General features: G+C 36.9%; 1 protein-coding gene across 1 annotated transcript in view; it reads right to left on the bottom strand.

Moving 5' to 3' along the window:
- Nucleotides 1-12,912, bottom strand: part of FRYL (FRY-like) — a gene marked incomplete at its 3' end in the record, with an annotated part of 46,670 nt that extends 33,758 nt beyond the window's left edge. Inside the window, exons 1-11 of the mRNA XM_009879134.1 lie at nucleotides 12,649-12,912; nucleotides 11,830-12,015; nucleotides 11,646-11,732; nucleotides 9,032-9,300; nucleotides 8,404-8,599; nucleotides 7,294-7,418; nucleotides 4,469-4,526; nucleotides 3,813-3,904; nucleotides 2,073-2,245; nucleotides 1,452-1,612; nucleotides 803-913 (exon numbers count right to left, since the gene is read on the bottom strand). Coding sequence (XP_009877436.1) covers nucleotides 803-913; nucleotides 1,452-1,612; nucleotides 2,073-2,245; nucleotides 3,813-3,904; nucleotides 4,469-4,526; nucleotides 7,294-7,418; nucleotides 8,404-8,599; nucleotides 9,032-9,300; nucleotides 11,646-11,732; nucleotides 11,830-12,015; nucleotides 12,649-12,912 — 1,722 coding nt within the window. The remainder of the gene's footprint in view (nucleotides 1-802; nucleotides 914-1,451; nucleotides 1,613-2,072; nucleotides 2,246-3,812; nucleotides 3,905-4,468; nucleotides 4,527-7,293; nucleotides 7,419-8,403; nucleotides 8,600-9,031; nucleotides 9,301-11,645; nucleotides 11,733-11,829; nucleotides 12,016-12,648) is intronic.
- Nucleotides 12,913-13,930: the final 1,018 nt, after the last annotated feature.

Genomic DNA, 13,930 nt, shown 5'->3' with positions numbered 1-13,930 from the left:
AAAGAAGACAATTAAAAAAATCACAGCTCTAAACCACCGAATTTGTTCCATCTAAAACCAACGAGACCACAGTTTAAAATGACAGGTGATTCTATCAAACTGTTGATTGTTCAACCTGAAGCAAATAACTAGATAGCTCTACTGATTTTTTTTTCCTCTGTTACAAGACTACCTTGAGCTATTTACTATTTTCACTTGTCTTACTACAACTTAACACAGATCTGAAAGCGTCAGATACAGAAAAGCACTTAAATATATGCAGGAATTCCAACGGGATAAAGGGGATAGATCTATCGGGAGACTTGCACATTCTCTTGAATCAAAGCAGACCACCGGAGCTATATTATTATGTAGCCATAGTGTTAGAGCAGTGGAGGCTCTGTCTTTGAAATCTAAAACTTGCCTTATCATTTAGATGTAAAGGTTGCTCTTTGTAACTCCTGATGGACTCTACAGTTTCACAAGAGTTCATGTTCAAAATCTCATCTTTAAATTTCTAAAAGAGCTGTTTATTACTACAACTTAACCTAGCTGATTAGTTTATAAACTATACACAGTGTTTCACTTCTTGCCCTTTCCTCTTCCATGCTGTTTTGCCTGTTTACTTAGACTGTGATGAGCAGCTGCCTTCCTCAACAGGGTGAATGTACCCATTAAGGACAGTGCAAAAACATGCACTACTAAAACAGTTTTGAGCTTAAGCCACTCTATAGCATTTAGGCCAATCTGACCACAAAACTCTTGAAAGCGTATGTCGAGGTCACCAACAGTTGCAAAACAATGTTGACATTGCCCCTATTACCTTTTGATCTTGTGAATCCAAAATATTATCCAGCCATTTGTACAAATAGCCGTCAGATGAGAGCCCGACGTTATCTGCAACAGGGCCACAACACAGTACAGCAGACATGGCCTTTAGAAAGTAATTGAAAAACACTACAGTTTAATAATTCAGACATAGGAAGTGCTTTTACCAAGTCCATTAAAGCATTAGAAAAGTAACTCATATTCAGTTAAGGGAGGAAGATCAAGGCTAATACTAAACTGTTTGATATCTTGTTCAAGAAAAAAATCAAGTCATGTTTTTCTGAACTCCCAAATACAAGGAATTATCAATACTGAAATGCTAACATATGCAAGAGCTAATCTATCAGTTTTATTGTTAATGCAGTTTTACATGAAAGCCTTTCTCCTCAGGCAACTCAGGACTAAAGTCACAGGAAGTGAATATTGAGTAGTAATTTTAGGAAATTCCTACAGCAAGTGCAATGGTTTATAGCATGGAAAAATACAAACTTTCATGAATACACATATAGGCAGAAGAGAAAATAATTACGTCATGAATAGCAATAAGGGTGCGAAAATCACAACCAAAAAGCCCAAACGTTAAATTTGCAGCAGAAAAGTCAGCTGAACAACCTACTTCCAAAATTCAAAAAGTGCTAAAGTACCTTTAATGCACAGTATTGGTGTCTGTTTATTCGCATGTTCCTATCACTGTATCTGTCCAGGGGAGTAAACATGATACTAAAAGGACCTGCCCAATGACTGAACAACATAAACAGACTGTGGCGTAGACTCTGCTGTGGAAAGACACTTCTTCTCTGGTGTACTGTAAGAGAAGCACAGTTAGACACACTCCTCTTGTCATTCTTTAAAATAAAGTAGGTAAAACAAACAGAAACAAATCTAAGCAATGATCATAAAAGAAAAAAAATTCATCATCATATTAGCTGGATGTCTGTTTACTATTGTCCTGTTTAATGTCTCTAGTGTACAAGAATAAGCTATTTATTAGTCTAGAGAATTTTGTTGCCAACCAACAAAACTTTTGCTAAATAAGAAAATTACTCGTACACTTCCAAATAGTACCAAAAAACCTTCTTAGAAACTCATTCTGCTAAAGTTATATTTAAAACTGATGAGATAAATCCACTTTTTCTCCGAAGTTCAGAGTATTTTCATAAAAATAATTTTTGTTTAGGTTTTGTTCGGTTGGTCTGAGTTGTTTTTTTTAATGTATTGCATATTAAATACAGTCATCAGAAGTTAATAAAGGCATTTTTACATACCTGGAACATTTTGAATGATATTTGCCACTAAGGCACTAAAATGGCATCGGATATCTTTCAATGTATCAGAATCCTTTTCATTTTCTGCTTCTAGAAGCTGTCTTGTTAAATCAACATACTCAAGTAAAGTGTTGTTGAGGGAATGAGTTTCATTATCAAGGCCACCACTTGCACTTAAAAATAAAATTAAAAAAAAAATCAGATCATATAATAAGCATATACAATGATTTTTGAAAAAAAATTCTTAGTTTTTCTCTTTACAAAAATCTACAGTTTCAACACTGCACATATTCAATTCAATGTTGTTTCAGTGCTAAACAAAAAGCTCCACTGAAAAGAAACCAAGAATCAAGCCTCGCTATCAGAAGTCATTTGTCCTTAGTACTTATACTGTGGACAATTGTTAAAAATAATCAAAAAAACCCCACATCCAACTGAACACTTCACCTGCCCAAACCATGCAATTTGTAAAGCAGGAAGAAAAAAAAAAAGATTACTACTAGACTATAAACATCTATACTACATACTGATTTTTGGCAGTGAGTCAAGACACTTGCTAGGTACTTCATGACATTCTATTGACTACTAGCAGATGAAAGCAATTTATTAATTTTATATATTCATTTCCTATCTTCATTGCTTTAGCATTTGCCTAAACCGTAATATACTCTAAATGAAGAGATTAATGACCACATGTGATTCAAACCTTCCCTCCTTTGAAAAACAATTGTTAGAAGGGTGATTCCTTTCAGCTCAACTCCCTCCATCACCTTTCCACATTTGGACAGAAGACAACTAAAAAGCACGCCTTGCACACCAAAAGCAAAGTGAGGAAGTTCATGGTAGCACTTAATTGCATCAGGCTGGCCTCAGAGAGAAAAGCTGACAAAGTTCTAGGGTGCAGAGAGATATGGTTAGGAGACATTAACCACCAGTGAGTACCTTAAATGGTAAGAAGGGAGACTAAACTGAAAAATCATCAGGCTGAAAAAAAGCGTTTTTAGCAATGCTTCTGAGGCAACATTCTGAAGCAGCTTGCTTAAAGATTGAGAATTTCACACTGATTATATTGCTACGGTCGACAAATAAATGTTTAAGTACCCTTGTCTAACAGAATGGGAAGATCTAGTCTAACCATGTCGCAGTCGACCTGCTCTTAAACAATTTCACCTGCATTAAAAAAAATAATAATTCTAAGAGACCTGTAAAATATACACCATTGCCTTCAAAGCGTCCCTACACAAAGTAGTGCAAACTGAGCGAAGAAAACCCCAACCCAGTTATCATTCTGCCTCCGTGAGAAAGAAAAAGGTCCAACATAAACAAGCAGTCCAATATTAACAAGCTCTCTGCATAGGACAGGCTGACTAGTGTCAGGAGTCCAGGTGAGGAAGAATTTCAGACTGATTATGGTATAGTTGTAACTTGCATTTTCTGATTTGCGTAACTGGTGCGATGTTGCAGAGCACACAGACAAGAAAGAACACAACATGCCGCCTGCGCAAAGCGATGTCCCAGGCAACAGTAGCATTTTAAATGAAACACAGAGCACAGTGATAAGGTGCATGGGGGAGGGATTAGAAAGCCAACAAAATTCCAAGTTTTACAAAACCATGTCTATTTATTTAGTGGTGTACTAAAACTCACTGAAGAATTTTGCATGTTTGCTATTCAGGGTCAGAAGAATACTAGTGACTTAATTCAGAAGTATAAATAACATCTCATGTGTGCTGCCTGTACCTGTGACTAATGACACCAGCATCTGCCAGCAGTTCAAATATTCGTACTAGTTGTACTCGTAAAATATCTCGACGCCTGCGTCGTTTCATGTTCTATTCAACAGAGGAAACACAACATCAAATGAAGCAGAGGAAATAAAAACAAGTATAAAATTAGCCTGGCATATAAAAGCATTATTATATCTGTAATAAAACTGGTATCAGTTATCAATGGTATCAGTCTTTTAAGGTAAGTTATCAAAATTGCTAGCAGTTTTAATAAACCAGACAACGAAAAATGCTGTCTCTATTGCAAAAGTCCAAGACATATTTAGGTACTACTAATTGTGGGCATGTCACTGATGACAGAACAAAGTAACTGTGTAAAACTATATTTAGGCAAAAGCAATTAAAAGAACGTGGAAAAGGTTATAGTAAAATTTTCATCATTTGAAACAGAACCTCTTTGATACAGGAATAATACAGAGCTCAAGACAAACACAAAGCTCTTCTAAAGTAAACATCTCCCAATCATTTAAAGAAGTAACATGTCACCTTTTTTCTAGTACACTAACAGTTTTTAGATGCAGAAGTTAAAGAACATAACATTTATTTACTTCTATTTGTGAGAAGACAGTTAAAATTATGTACTGGATATAGTGGAAAATATCTAATTACCTCTGGCCTTCTTTCAAGTGCTTCCTTAATTATAGGATGTAATTCTTCTATTAGTTCCCTGAATTAAAATAAAACGGTTATAAGGATAAAAAATACCATTAAATTAACACCTCAACTGAAAAATGTTTCATAGCAAGTAGCGTTACAAGGCAAGTTAAAACACCTTCAGGTTTTTCTTCCTTATTGGAAGCTTTCTGAAAAAATAAACATTAAATGTTTCTAGAAAGATATTTTTACTAATTTAAAGACAGATGACCAAATGAAGTCTCAATAATTACCACTAAATTTGCATTCACCCAGTATTACAGCATATTTCTATCACAGATGATTTTCACTTATTTTCATAATCAGAGTTTAACAAAGCCTTATGGTACAAATAGATACTGTTAGGAAAAAAAAGTTAGCAGCTTAGCATTCAATGCTCTTTCAGTTCTCGCGATACATTAAGTTTTTAATGAAGATTGTTTCCTTAAGGCCAGTAATGCTGTGCTGACAGAAGTTCGACTAGTCTCTCAGAAAACCGAAAAGTAACATGCTTTGACACTGTGGTTACATCCTCTATTTGTTCTGAAGCTCCACAGTCTTTATTACTACTCAGTTCCTTCTGCCAAAATAAGACTCTTCCAACTCAAAAAAGGAGCCAGGGAAAGTGGAAGGAAGCCAGTAGTATGGATCTACACAGACAAAATGCTAAGGTAAAACCACACTGGTTTTACTTTAATATTTGTTAACATAGTAACTACCACCTCCACTTCAGGTTTGTTGGGAGCGTGACAAGTTTTTCTGCATCCTGTGCTGCTGTAATTCAGACATACCAAAAGCATAAACCACTTCAAGTTTTCATGGTAAATGACTGACTCCTGCTACATAATTCAAAGGTTCTCCTTCAACGAGTGCAGGTGATCTGAAAGCTGCACAAACTCTTGCAGTGCACTGAATTACATGAGACTTAATCCTGGCTAGGGATTGTTTTATACTTTCTTTCAAAGTTAGAAAGCACAAAAGAATTTGAAGAAGCTTTGTCATAGAGAAAAGGATCAGCTTCCAGTAGAGAGCAAGAGACACCCACACAAATTCATGTGATCAGTAATAGAAAACAAGAGAAAAAGAATATATTCTAGCAAAAGTAAGTGGATTGTATATACCTATAATCTACAATACAAGAAGTTCCCAAATAAAACATACCACGTAGGGAGGAACAGTGATTAAAAAAACAAAACCAAAACCACAAATCAATGCAGAGCGGCAATGGTGAAGGGTGGAGTACAAGTTAAGAGTCCCATGCGAGAATGCACACCGGACAAAGGAAAAACAAAGCACAAAATTCAGAATAAAGAAATCAGAAGACTGATGAGACTGAGACTAATTTTTTTTGAAGCTTGCTGAAAGAATTGTTTCTAATTTAGAAAAGAAGGATTTTCCTTTCTGAAAGCATTTTCTAGACTTCTAGAGCACAACTATGATTGAAAGTGTTCAGCAGATCTTCAGGATCATGGGACAAAGTCTTGCTTTTACTCCTGGTAGGGCAATAAATTCAGATATGATATAAAATTAGAAGATTATCAAAGAAGTAGAACAAAATACTGTAACTGCAGACTGAGCAACACGGTTTCAAAAACATATTTGGCTCCTCATCTATCTTAATATGGGACACAAGTGACTGGAGTGAAGCATCATGTCATTCAAATCCGAGAGTGTTAGCATTCCTTGATTTCTTCTGAAGAAGCAGAATTGGCTGCTAATAGCGTGGCACAGCTTCCAAACCCTCCATCACAGGAGGTTGGCTGCTGACAGAGAACATCTGGTGCCCAACAATGGCCTTCCCAGGAAGTTTTCTTCCCCTCAGACGTTCTTCCTCTTCATCCACCCCCCATAAACAAAGTTGTCAGTTGAGGACAGGGGCATAGAGATGTATTTTAAATCTCATGGCTTTCTGCCTTTTCGCCTCATGGGATTTGTAATCCACATTGACAGTACAGTACATTAGGATTTCAAGAAAAGTAAATTTTCAGTTGAGGCAGGATTGCCACAATAGCTATGCAGACTATTTCAAATTCGACACTTCCATAAAGACATGTCACAACAGGCCAGTCAGAAGTTTTGTATTATGAGCTGAATCTAAACATGTTGAACATGATGTATGAAATTAAACTGACAGAACAAGTGACTTGGCACAGATTTAATTCTGCTTCTGTAAATCACAGTTACCAGCACCCAAACTAATCCACATGGACTTGTCATCAGTACAACTTATGAGAGGTGTATCGGTTATGAAGTTACAGGAAGTTTATTCAGAAAAAATGAAAAGGGGCAAGAGAAATGCGCCACAAATTTCAGAAGCTTCACCACTAGTCAGAAAACAGTCATAACTGGTATTATTTCAGCTTGATCCAAAACGTTTCTTTTAGAACACACCATGAAAGTCCTATACACAGAGCTCAGAAACATATGCTTGTTTGCAACACCAATATGGAGAGTTTAGTAACCTTTCACAAACATGACTATAATTAACATTTCAAATGTTAATAGTCCACACGGTCTGTTCTTTCATATATGGGTAGCCTTTAATATCAATAAAAGGCAGCTGTATATTGTTTCAACTGACTTCTTCTTCAGGCAGATATCTAGATACAACCTCTACACAGAATTATTTCAACACCTCACAATAGTTATCACATCACTAAATGATAGAAAAGACAATGGCAATCAATTCTCACATCTTTTAGAAAAATTTAAAGGAAAAAAAAGCAAATCTTTTCTTCTGAGCTCTAATTCCCCAGCTTTGTAATCAATTAGCACAAAAAGAGATGAAACGCAGCACTTACCTAAAAGCTCCTGGGTTGGTCCTGCCAAGTCCCAGAACAAGGGATTCTGTAATTTCCATGCTCTCAGAGCGCATCATTGGAACTATGTGCTTAAACAGGGAGGAAGGGGATGGAATGCCAATGATCTGACAAGAAAACCAGAATAAACCAGAATGAACTAGTTACTAAACAATCAGGTGGTGTGACATTAAAACATCTACCGTAATTTTACAGTCTTCTCACAATGACCAGTGATCTAAAATGATAAAAATGAAATTTTTGATCTTTGACATGGAAAAAGACTTTCTGAAATATTAGAGTAGTATTAACCACTTCTCCATTCCTTACATAACTGAATTTTTGTTGTCAGATGACAATGAATGCCTCAACATGATAAACAGATGTTTTGCATATTAAGTGTATCTGCCCTCCTTAGGAAGAGGAAGCAGACTTCTGGTGCCCAATTCCTAAGACTCCGCTGCAGCTCTCAAAGACTGTCACTCCACAGTTTCTCTGATTTGGCGAAATGATCTCAGTAAAAACAAACAAGTGAAGTAGGATGCTTGTGCCAAAAATCTGCTCCACAGTCCACGAGTTATTTTCATCTCAACTGTATTTTGTATAGGAAATCAAAAAGGAGAAGAACAAAAAAAAGCAAAGAAGCAGGGAAAAAAAATCTGCAGGTGATATGAAGCAAGGCAGACAGAAAATCTGGGAAAAAATATGGCAAGATACACCATGCCTGAATAGATCATTACTTCGGTTACTAAAATAAGACGCTATTTTGCTCAGAATTGTAGAAATCTACTGACAAGAAAAAAGTAACTCTTTAATAGTAAACAAAACATTTCCTCATTACCACTAGATAAGATTTAGAGCTGGGTTAACATTTTCACAAGATAATTAGATTTTGCCTTAAAAAAAAACATAAGCAGAAAAGCCTCTACAGCACAGATGGAAGAAGTGAACTGAAATGCTATTCTGAACAAACCAAAGACAAACGTATACTAAAACATGTTTTTAGACAAATTATACCAGCTTCTAAAAATTCTGATAGTCATTCTAAGCCTCAAGTGTTTCTACTTCCAATACCATGTAGACATATTTGTAGTAAATATTAGAAGAACCTACTCTTGAATCAATGCTATAACCACTGTCAGGAGTAGACGCCAGCGTCTCAGGAGGGGAACATCTCACAGAGCCTGTGGAGGTGGAGGAGTTGGAAGAAGATGCTGCACTGCAGCAAAGAATCAGATAGTTTCTCCAGAGCCCAATATAGGAGTCACTGCTTGTAGTAGTATTCACTTTCTTTGCATTGATAGGGCTGCTATTAAAAAATAAAAAAGCAGTATAGTAAATAAAAAGGAGTATAGTAAATAAAACTTTCCCCGTTACACTATATTTTCTACTGAACTTATTTTTTGATTATATATATGCCACTGGTTCAAAACTGTTAACATGTTAAACTCTGAATAAATTTTTCAGAATATACCTAAACATCCATAACATGTGCATTTGTTGTCAAATCTGTTGAACTATGGTATGGCCGAAGGCATGAATTAATTAATCTTTACTGCAGATAACTTCTTTTCCCAGGAAAGAACTGGCTTAGTTTTGTTATATAAAGCTGAACTAAAGCCACAGAAAATATTAACAGTCCATATGTCACCTCACTGAAACACAATGACTTTATAATGATGATAAATCTTGAACAAATACTCAACATAACATATGGTATTTACTTTAGAAATTAACTTACTTTATATCCACTTGTGGAGACAGCAGCTGGAGTCTGGTATAAGCAAATGTCCAAGCATAGCTTACAGCTGTTGGGCAGTGTTTTGGAAGATTTTCCTGTTTCATAAAACTTGAGAGGCTTATAATCCATGGATCTTGGCCTTGAGTCACATGTGCAAATATCCATATATGTGACGGACTGACCACATCAAACTGGTGGCTGATGGGGGAAGAATTCCAGTCAGCCAGAGACTGTAAATCTATTGAACTGGGACAGTACAGTAAAGTAGTCTGTGTGCATAAAAAAAGAGAACAAGGCAATATTTAATACCCATGTATATTAAGTCACAATTTCTTAATTGCTGAATATCAAATAAAGTATCAGTATCAAAAGAGTATCTGGAATAGATAAAACACATAACTTATGGTTTTTTTATAGAAGATCCTAGAGTGGACAGTTTTATAAACATGCAGTTTAGGAAGGAACTGGATATTAGGAAACTGTAACTTCTAGAAAAAATCCCTTGTCTTCCAAAAGATTCTGAACTCTAATGGCCTTACTAGTGAATTCCAACTTGTTTCCTAAACCTAAAAATCACATGAGCTACTCCTTGGTGCTTCAAGTTAATGACACACACAAACCCCCCATGCCCTCTGTTTTGAAGACTGTACAGAGCCCTTAGGAGGCAGTCCTGAAGGGCAAAGGAATCCAGGAAGGCTCGACACTCCTCAAGAAGGATATCTGAAAAGGTGCAGGAGCTGCTTGTTTCCACTGCTGAAAGACAAGCCTACAGGGAAGAAGACCAGCCTGGATGAACAGAGAGATCTGGCTGAACTGAGGGGGCGAGGGGAAAGAAGAAAAGTTTATGACCTTTGAAAAAACAGGTAGACAATTCAGGGGGACTGCAAAGACGTTATTCTGGGAGAAAATTAGAAAGACCAAGGCCCCACTAGAACTTAATCTGGCTACTGCAGTTAAGACAATAAAAAATGTTTCTATAAATACTTCAGCAACAAAAGGAGAGCTAAGGAGAATCTCCATCCCTTTCTGGATGCAGAGGAAAACATTGTGACAAAGGATGAGGAAAAGGCTGAGGTACTTAACGTCTTCTTTGCCTCAGTCTTTCACAGTAAGACCAGTTGTTGTCAGGGTGCTCAACCCCCTGAGCCGGAAGACAAGGATGGGGAATAGAATGAGGCCCTCATAATGCAAGAGGAAACGGTTAGTGACCTGCTACTCCATTTAGACACACACAAGTCTGTCAGGCCAGATGGGATCCACCCAAGGATACTGAGGGAGCTGGCAGAAGAACTCACACCAAGCCACTTTCCGTCATTTACCAGCAGTCCTGGCTAAACAAGCAGGTCCCAGATGCCTGGAGATCAGCAAATGTGACACCTATTTAAAAGGGCTGGAAGGAGGGTCTGTGAAACTACGGGCCTGTCAGACCGACCTCAGTGCTCAACAAGGTTATCAAGCAGATCAGCTCACGCATTCTCACATGGCACGTACAGGATGACCAGGCGATCAGGCCCAGCCAGCATGGGTTCACAAGAGGCAGGTCCTACTGACCAACCTCATCTCCTTCTAGGAGAAGGTGACCCACTTAGCGGAGAAGGGAAAGGCTGTGCATGTTGTCTACCTGGACTTTAGTAAAGCCTTTGACACTGTTCCCCACAGCACTCTGCTAGAGAAATGGCTGCTCATGGCCTAGACAAGAATACTCTTCACTAGTTAAGAAACTGGCTGGGTGGCCAAGCCAGAAGTGTGGTAATGAATGGAGTTAAATCCAGTTGGTGGCTAGTCACAACTGGTGTTCCCCAGGACTCAGTGTTGGGGCCAGTTCCATTTAACATCTTTATCAAGGATCTGAATGAGGGGACTGAGTGCCCCCTCAGTAACTTTGTGGACAACACAAAGCTGGGCGGGAGTGTTTATCTGCTTGAGAGGGATCTGGACAGGCTGGATCAATGGACTGAGGCCAACTGTATGAGCTTCAATAAGGCCAAGTGCTGGGTCCTGCCCTTGGGCCACAACAACCCTGGGCAAGGCTACAGGCTTGGGGAAGAGTGGCCATATCTAAATGATTCTATGATAAATATGGAATTTAGCTGTTATTCACTGAACGTCATTATAGCTTTCATCATCAGTAAAGGATACACTGACTGTTAAGACACTGTACTGTTGTAGAAAAAGGCAGCAATCTTTGCTTCAAAGAAATTGTAATCCATGAGCAAGATGAGAAAAAACAGATACAGATATAGCTGTCTGTGTACATAGGGCGGTCATAACTTTTTTTAAAAAAAATTTTTTTAAACTGTCTGTTAATTTGTAATTTAAGTTGTGAACATTTAAATATATATCTCATATATATATATATATAGACCAGAAAGCACCCAATGGTGGCATCAGTCTCACAACATCCCTAAAGTTTTTTGAGCTGGTTTTTTCGGTTGGTTCTGGGGTGGAGGGTTGTGCCGTGTCACTTGGTTTGTTTTTATAAGGTGAAAAATTGCTGATAAAGTTAGCATGAACATAGTGACACGATTATTTAAAATACACACAAGTTATTTGGGAGAGTTTTGCAGAATCACTTTATATTACCTCATCCAACTTAACATAAAAACTCTCCTACCTGGTCAGCTCCAGTAAGATGTATGAAACTCTCCAGGATAGTAGCACTTAGTCTGTCCATTACATCTATAGCCAACTCATCATCACTCTAAAAAAGACAAAAGGAAAAGCATGAAAAGCTCAAAGAAAGTAAAGATAAAAGCAGTTTCATTAAGCAGTCACAAGAATGTATTATCAACTTTTACCTTTGAAATTTCTAGAAGTGTGAACAAGGCCCTTATTTCTCTGAGAACGCTGACAGCTAATCTCCTGGTGGCAGGCCTTGTGCTGCAGAGAATGACCAAAGCGAAGCCTTCTACCACGTGAAACACACTGGAATAAAGGGTCCTCTCCAGAGGAAGGGTATGGGCGGCCCCATTGGATACACCACGCTAAGAAAAAGATTGCAGAATTTAAGCAAATTAAGAAAAAAAGTAAACACAACCAAGCTATAATTCCATTATTGGCAATGGCAGAATTAATCATAAGGTATTTAGATCTTGTTTGGCTACTAGTCAAATTCTGTATTGTGAGAATGGCATAGTATCAGCTACCTTCTTTTTCTAGTATGTCTCTGAATTCCGTAAACAAAAAAAAAAAAAAAATCACAAGAAAGTCTTTCTTATTTCACTTTCGCACAAGGACGATAGAGTGAGGGCAACATTAAAAATAAATATGTAATACTACTACATACAGAATTGTATAAAATTAAATAGTTTGAACCATTTCTATTTGCTAGTAAAAAAATGGAGATTTCTTCTACTTCTACTGTTTAATCATCCCTACTTAATATAGTTCCAGATACGCATGATGAATTTGATCTAAGCAAAAATGTGGCCATGAGTTACTTGATAATATTATCAGATAAATTTTTGGCAAAAACGTTGTTTTAAAAAATAGGTCTCCAAGCATTGTGAGAAAGTAAGCTGAATTTTTATTACTTAATAAAACTAATAAAGCTAATAATAAACTGGATATGGATTCAAACTATGTTTTATCATCAAAAACATCTTATTTAGAAATACCTGAGAATCTTGGTTTTTATTGTGCATTTGGGCTGCTTGTTTCCACTGATTTATGAGCTGCACTAACATTTTGACTGCATTGTCAAGAAGCGTTGGGTGGACATCAGTCACTTCTCGCACAATAAAATATACAAATCCTGAAAGAACATCCTCCCGCCAATCTGGAAAATCAAGCATTAACGCTTGTAGAGTATTGAAAGCCAAGGCACGAAGTTCTTCATCCATATGAATTGTCAGCCTGTTTAGAAAAAATACCAGTATCATCACCCTAGATTGGCATATTCTTAACCAGCCTTTATAAACTAAAATTTGGGCTTAACTCTTCCTTCTGTACTGTACGATGTAAAATACCTTCACACAGATGCATTTTTTGCACTGAATACATCTGAAGCCAGCTATCAACAGAAGGTGCTACTACTAGAGAAAAATAACGCAAGACTTCACAAAACTTAGTACAAACAAATAATTTTCAAGAGAGATGGTCAAGTCTTCCACACAGGTGCATCTTTGTGAGCACGTAAGCAATCACCTTAGAGCTCAGTAGGCAGGCACCTCGTGAAGCACAGATTATTTTCTTCAAATAAAATCAGATTATTTTTGCAGGTAAAGAAGCTTTACTATGGATATGAGGAAAAAACTCACAAAAAAACCTTTGCATATATAGTTTAAAATACACCTCAGCCTGCTGCAGTGAAAGAAACTCCTCCAGTACTCTATTATTACTTAATGGTTCATGCCTTTTATGTGATTTTTGATGCTGAAGAAAGCGTTAGAAAAATCTTATTCTCTCACAGTTTTATTAACTTTTTACATATGTAACTCAACACATTATATGCAAATGAATTTATAATTTCAAAGCTAAAAGCTCGTCTGTATTTCTGTGCCAAGACCATTCTAGCATTAAAAATAAAATTTAGAAAGAGGAAGGTTTATTATTCCAGTAATATATAAAGACAGTCTGCATGTACCACAATTACACATTCTCACTAAATGCTCAGTTTCCGCAGCTGCAAACACCTGGCTGTCCAGTTGTCTCCATTACTTATTAGTACTCATAAGGCACATTCAATTTAAATTGAGCTAAAAAATGGAAGAATATAGGTAGTAGTGTATCAAAGAAAAAAAATTTGAAAAAGAATCAGTAGAGAATGAGAAATAGAGTTTGCAGCATGTGCCTGTCTCATGTTTTAGTAATATCAACCAAGAGTGCCTGTATGCTAATTTACAGTATCAGCAATACCAAGGGCTAAAAAAATAGAGGGGGGAAAGAGGGGGGAAAGAG

This window comes from Apaloderma vittatum, unplaced genomic scaffold (genome assembly GCF_000703405.1).
Source record: "Apaloderma vittatum isolate BGI_N311 unplaced genomic scaffold, ASM70340v1 scaffold35991, whole genome shotgun sequence".
In the NCBI taxonomy this organism is placed as follows: Eukaryota; Metazoa; Chordata; class Aves; order Trogoniformes; family Trogonidae; genus Apaloderma; species Apaloderma vittatum.
Note: the sequence above shows the minus strand (reverse complement) of the source record. Positions and strands in the feature narration are given on the sequence as shown.